General features: G+C 33.5%; 1 protein-coding gene across 3 annotated transcripts; it reads left to right on the top strand.

The window, feature by feature from the left end:
* The first annotated feature begins 421 nt into the window (after window positions 1-421).
* LOC110724269 lies at window positions 422-5,667 on the top strand. 3 transcript variants are annotated; one of them, XR_002511935.1, is made up of 6 exons: window positions 422-526; window positions 1,031-1,580; window positions 2,265-2,847; window positions 4,055-4,234; window positions 4,409-4,597; window positions 4,693-5,667. XR_002511935.1 is itself a non-coding variant. In XM_021903693.1 (4 exons), exons 2-4 carry the CDS (start codon window positions 1,310-1,312, stop codon window positions 4,107-4,109), a joined length of 909 nt encoding a protein of 302 aa, XP_021759385.1. In that variant the 5' UTR covers window positions 422-526; window positions 1,031-1,309; the 3' UTR covers window positions 4,110-4,392. The 3 variants fall into 3 exon arrangements, 1 of the variants encoding a protein (XP_021759385.1); XR_002511936.1 differs by lacking the exon at window positions 422-526 and having other exon boundaries at window positions 860-1,580; XM_021903693.1 differs by lacking the exons at window positions 4,409-4,597; window positions 4,693-5,667 and having other exon boundaries at window positions 4,055-4,392.
* The last annotated feature ends 930 nt before the right edge of the window (window positions 5,668-6,597 follow it).

Genomic DNA, 6,597 nt, shown 5'->3' with positions numbered 1-6,597 from the left:
TATCAAACGTGGTGCGACATTTGGCGAAAAGTTAAAATGTCTTGTCTCATGGTCTAGCTAAAAGTTTATTATTTAGTATTTTATGGAAAATGAAAATCTAAAATAACAATTTCAAAATAAAATTTTATTTGATTGAAAATAAAATTTTAATTAACTTTATTTATTTATTTTATCTTATGTAGTCTATCTAAATCTATCCGACGTGGCGCGGCATTTTACGAAAAGTTGAAATGTCAAGTGTAGCTGTCTCATGACCTGACTAAAAGATCAGCTTTATATATTATAATAATAATTATAGGATAGATAGATAGCTTTAAACCTAAATTAATAAACTTTACAATTGTAATTAATTTGAACGATTAATTTAGAAGAAAAATTCCAAGTTGTTTCTATAAATACTGGTCCAGTAAACACCTACAGCATGTAAGACACTAAATTTCCTCTGATCCAGTTTAAAAGGTGAACACCCTTTCAGGCTTTTTCCTCTCCAGTGTGAGCTAACTTCATATCATTCTAAATACAAATGGTGAGCTTGTTAGCTAATTAAAAACATTGATTTCTCTTCGCTATTCTAAATTCTCTGACTATTGTTTTTCTTATATTTATTGTATATCACCATGTGAAAGCTATTTTTTTTTAATTTTTTAATACTCCGTATTTACTAAAACAAATACAGTACAGTATTAAAATTAGTTAAAACAAAAGTAAGGTTTGAAACTAGGAACAAGGGAAGATGTAATTAATATATCTTATTTATTTGGTGAAAAACTTAATTAATGTTTATTAATTAATATGTATGCTAGTATTGTCTTCAAAAAAAAAAAAAAAAATATGTATGCTAGTATTTTTTTTTTTTATTTATTGTATTAATATTTTAAATGTGGAATTGATCATATTTAGCGTAATATAAATGTGTCCATGAACACTCTTTAAAGACTCCAACATCTAATTCATGAAGAGAAGTTAGCTAAGTTCCCTTTAATTTATTAGAAAATTTACTTACTCAACATAACACTTTGTAAATTACAAGATGGAAGAGAAGATTGAAGAAAACACGCAAGAGAAGAAAGAAGAAAAGAGAGGTAGCATTGAATTCTTTGCAACGTATCGACCACCCGTTCCGTTAGATATATACTCAGCAAAATATCCACCGATGTCGAACCGAGATGAGGCACTCTTGACGGATGGGAACTCCTATAACTACAACGGACAAATAATTCCAGCTTCAGCTCTCAAGCTTATCCTTCAATGACCACTACTGCGCGGCCAAGGCACAGCCGATGATGTAGATTCGGGCCGTCTATCAGCAATGATATTTGTGTCTGAACGGACTCAGAACCTCGAGACGCTTCATATAGCTCTCTTATTCCAAGACCAACCGTCCAAAACACAAGTGTTTAATTTTGCTCAAGTTTATGACACATTCAAGGGTGTTCGCATGGAAGATAGTGGTTGCATTGCTGGGGATTATCTTATCTATGTCTCTACTATGGAGCCTGCTCCTGAGCCTCATCAACCTTGGACTGCGGTTTACAAAACTAATCTCAACGACGGGAAAACTGAACGCCTAACCCTTAAAGGTATTATTATTATTATTATTATTATTTTTTGTTTAATAATTGCAACAATTTTAATATTAGTTTATTTTTTGTTTTAGGGTGGTGAGTTGAATGATGTAAAATAGTATGTAAGTGGAATGTGTTGGAAGATTAATTACTGTAGAAAAGAAATAGTGGAGCAAAAGTTTGTTACCCTTTAAAAGTTAGAAGCCCTTATTTTTCTACCTGATAAAAAAAAATATTGTTCATCCAATGGCAAATTGTAAACAAAACTTGTAATTTCTCCAATTGAGGTTGTGAAAGGAGAGAAATAATACTCCGTAGTAGTAAAAAACAAGTGATGAATTTTGATAAGCAACAGAAAATTATACATCAAATTCAAATGTTACTTCCACGGTTTTTTATGGGTAAATACAAATTAGTCTCTGTGATGCACAAAATTTGTTCATTATATGACAATTTTGTAAATAAATCAACAACTTTTTCAATAAAAATGGGGCTCACAGTGATGATGAACGGCTAAAGTTGTTGATTTATTTACCAAAATATCATGTGAATGTGATAAACAAATATTGTTTATCCCAGAGATTAACCGGAGCTACCTCGTTTTTTATATTATATATATCAATTTATTTTGTGTTCATATAATAAAATGAAGTAGTAAGTGTGCATTAGTGAGCTTGAAAGTCAAATTTCCATGTACAGGACAAGCAGATTTAAGCCCCTCGGTGTCACCCGACGGCAATAGAATAGCTGTCGCATCTCTCCAAAGAAAGGCTGGTTGGGATGGTGAGATTGAGGATCTCAAGACTAGCATTTTTGTTATGAATGTAAATCGGCCATTAAATCGTGAGTTGGTTGTGGTCGATGGTGGCTGGCCTACTTGGGGTAGTAACAACGTCCTCTATTTTCATCGTAACATCGAGAAGGTTAAAATACAAAAACGTTGGGGGGTGTTTCGAGTCGACCTTCGAGTGGGTCCCAAGTCCGTGACTCGTGTGACCCCGGCGGAGATCAGTGCTATGACTCCAGCAGCTATTGATGAGAACAAAGTGGTAGTTGCTACTGTTCGTCGAAGTTTCACATTCGACGATCAGGATGAACGTGAAGTAGATCAATACCGGCACATTGAAGTCTTTGATATGAGCCAACCGAAAGAGAAAGTCATAGAAATCACTAAGAAAACTAGACCTATGGCAGACCATTTCAATCCCTTTGTTGTTGGTGATGCAATCAATGGAGTAAAGCGTATTGGTTATCATCATTGCCATAGTGACAAACTTAACGCGTAAGTTCCAACGTAACTACGAACTTTTTATTGAAATACGCTATATTCCCATTTTATATTGCTTCATTGCTAACATTTGAGTCAAACTTTGTTGAAACCCGTTATACCCCACTTGTGAGTATCCCACATTAAAGAAAGAGGAGAGATAATTCAACTTTATAAGGTAGAGGAGTTATTCTTATTATTGTTAATTGGTTTTAGTATAAAAGCTTTGAAACTTAGTTTGTACACCAATATTTATATTAATAATTTTGATTTTTTTTTGTTTTTATTTTTTCCTTATAGCATCTATAAACACTTTTTAAAAAAGTGAATAGGAATTTTAGCAAATTGAGAAGGACATTTTGGAAAAAAGACAAATTTATTAACCAAAATGCCCTTTCTGTTTATACAGTACTATAAATAAGGGATAAGATAATCATGATTTAGATATTTTGTATCGTCTCAATTTTTTTTTATTTGAATAAGTTTTTATATATATTTTTGTGGGTGTATAGAAATAAAGACATATATGTTGTTTGAAACAATGTTGGAGATTGAAAAAGTTTAATGGAGTAGCAAAAAAAAAAAAAAAAAAAAAAAAAAAGGAAAACTGAGGAAGTATATATTTTTACCCAAATTTATATAATAATTCAAGAGAAATACAAGTTGATATCCTATATCAACATCACTTGTTAATATCAAGGTTTTTTTGATAAATTCTTAAACAAATACCCCCTCTCTCCTCTATCACCACTAAACCACCCATTGGCACCATCTTCTACTGCCGCACCACCTCTAACACTATCATCCGACCATCACACAACCACTAACACGACCATTTCAACCACCGTACGACCACTAATCGACCACTGCACAACCATTAGTACCACTAGACGGTTGTCGCACCTTCGCAAGAACCACCCCTTCTCTAAGAGCGAGGTTAGTATAACCCCAATTTATATATGTCCTATTAGGATGTCTTTTGTTTGGCCGGCCAACCATTTTAGACTCGCGATGGTGGTCGGATGGTTGGCAAGACTTTGGAAGGGGAGGAGAGACAAAATAGAGTGGCCATGGGAAAGAGAAGTACTATTATTTACAAGAATGTCACTATATTAACAAACAATGTTAATATAGGATATCAATGAGGACAACCTCATAATTTAAGTTATAAATATGAATCCTACATCTAATAATATTATTTATGTTGAAATTAATTTGACAGTATAGCGTTGTTGAGAAAGATTTCTACAAGCTACAATCTCCGGATCCGGAAATAGGAGTATTCAGGGTGTCGGGTGTATTTCCATCAATTTCACAATGTGGCAAGAAGCTTGCATTTGTTGACAACGAGTTTAAGGCTGTGTGGGTTGCCGATAGCCGCGGATTACATATGGTTTACAAGGTACATTCTTTGATTATTATTCAATCCGTCTCTAAAAATTGTTCGTTTCCTTTTCCTATGAAACAACAATCAATCAAAATAGGAACAACATTTAGAGAGAAGATTTTTTTTTTTTTTTTTTATTTTCATTTTTTTAAACTTATAGTCTTATGAATTGTGTGATCAATGGTGTAGAGAAACGATTCGAACAGCATATTTGGAACCGTGGAAAGGATATACTATATTTGTGTGTTGGACCTTCATTCAACCAAAAAGAAACAGTTCAGATTTTGGCGATTATCAACGTTTCCGAAAATAAAAGAGAGTTCAAATTTCTAACACAAAGGTTATACAATAGTGCTTTCCCATCTACCAATGGAGACGGTGAGTCACTGAGTCTTCATAATATTACTTTTAGAAACGGAGATAGTATAATGAAACATACAAGAGGTTTAACTAACTTATAACTTTCACTTCAGGGACGAGATTAGTATATCGATCTACAAAGGACGGATCCAAGAATTTATACATTATGGAAAATGCTCAACTAGGAGAGTTTGACGGAGCCATGGTAACAAGACTAACAGAAGGGGATTGGACAGACACACATTGCCAATGGTCTCCTACACAAGATTGGATAGTATTCTCATCGAATCGTTCGAATCCCAAGGCCAAACAACTTGAAGACCTTCCTGATCCAGGGTACTTTGGTGTGTACATGGTTAAGGCTAATGATAAAAATGTGGTCATCAAAGTGATAGACAGTGGAAATATATATTTGGGTGGATTATTTCCGGGACATGTGAACCATCCATTTTTCAGCCCCGATGGCAAGAGTCTCGTTGTGACTGCTGATCTTGCTGCAGTGTCCTGTGATCCGGTGTCGATGCCTATATTCCTTCACTCCGTGAGACCCTACGGTGATATATTTATCGTTGATATTGATCCTAGTGACATACAAAAGAATGAGAATTTGAAAAAATTCATACGTGTTACGCAAAGTAGATATGAAAACGCTACTGCAACTTGGCCCATGGCTTCGACTAAGGACTTGCTTGCAAAATGGAACGTCCGATTAGCCGGTAACGATGATGCCAAGAAGTACAAACCAGAATGCCCATATATGCACAAAGGCGGAGCTGAAAGCTTTCACATGACTGGACATCTTTGCATTCCAGATAATCGTTGCTGTTAGATTGAATTTTCTCTCTATTTACTGTGATTGAAAATTATATATTTTTTTTAATGTGCCAACTATTTTCTTTGCTTGTAATATGCTTGTAAAGTTGGCTGGTTGATGAATTTAATAATCAATTGTTGCATTGTTACCTCTTGTTAACCTCTTTGCCACTATGTATATATTCCTCTTCTCATGCATATGCCAACAAGGAGAAAGAAACTAGCAAATATCTTGGGCAATATACTGATGCATTGGGTTTTAATTTATCGTAATATCTTGTCCAATAATAAAAAATTTATTTCATAATACTTCTCTTTTTTCTCAACACTTTGTCCATCTATATTGTCTTATACATTTAGTTTTTGTGAAAAACAACCTTATTAAAAAAAATGTTGTAAGAAACTACCTTATAAATACTAGATGTTGGAAGAAACTACCTTATAAATTATAAAACGCCTAATGTTATAAGAAGCTACTTTTTGCCAGATTATTGCATTGAATAAGGGATGCTTAATAAGAACCCATTTTCAATATTTTTTTTCTGACTCAATTTCTCCATAGCCCCTTATAAGTGGGTTTTAGTTATAGAATATTTAACCCACAAGGGTTCAAATAAATGAATTGGGCTTCCGTTAAAAAAAATGAATTGGGCTTCGTTAAATAGCATAAGCTAGGTCCAATAGGAGTATAAGGATTGCTTACATACAAATATTTAAACAAGCCAAAATAATTAATAAACGTTTAGTCTAAAAATATATTTTACTTTTATAATACTTTATAACTAAAATACTTTTGCCCTTTAAAGTATTAATTAAAATATTTGAGCCTTTAAAATATATTTTAAAATTAATTAAAGGAAAAAATAGAAAATAACAACCTAAATTTCACAAAAATTGGATTATAACACCACAGAGAAAAAAAATTGGATTTTACCACCATTTAACAGTTTTTTGGATGAAATCCATTAAAGTGACCCACGATGGACACGTGGTAATAGGACATTGGTTTTAAAAAAAAGATAAATTAAAATAAAAAGAAAAAATAAGAAAAACCCATAAACCCTAACCCAGCCATTAGCCCACTGTAGAACCCCCCCCCCCCCCACTACCACTGAAACCAATTCCTTTAGCGGTGCAACAACCCACCATCACCCCCACCCACCACAGCCCCACCTTCACCATCAAAACCACTTTTATGACGAAAA

The sequence above is a fragment of the Chenopodium quinoa genome, unplaced genomic scaffold (assembly GCF_001683475.1).
Source record: "Chenopodium quinoa cultivar QQ74 unplaced genomic scaffold, ASM168347v1, whole genome shotgun sequence".
Taxonomy (NCBI): Eukaryota; Viridiplantae; Streptophyta; class Magnoliopsida; order Caryophyllales; family Amaranthaceae; genus Chenopodium; species Chenopodium quinoa.
The sequence above is the reverse complement of the archived record's forward strand: the minus strand, read 5'-3'. Positions and strand labels throughout refer to the sequence as shown.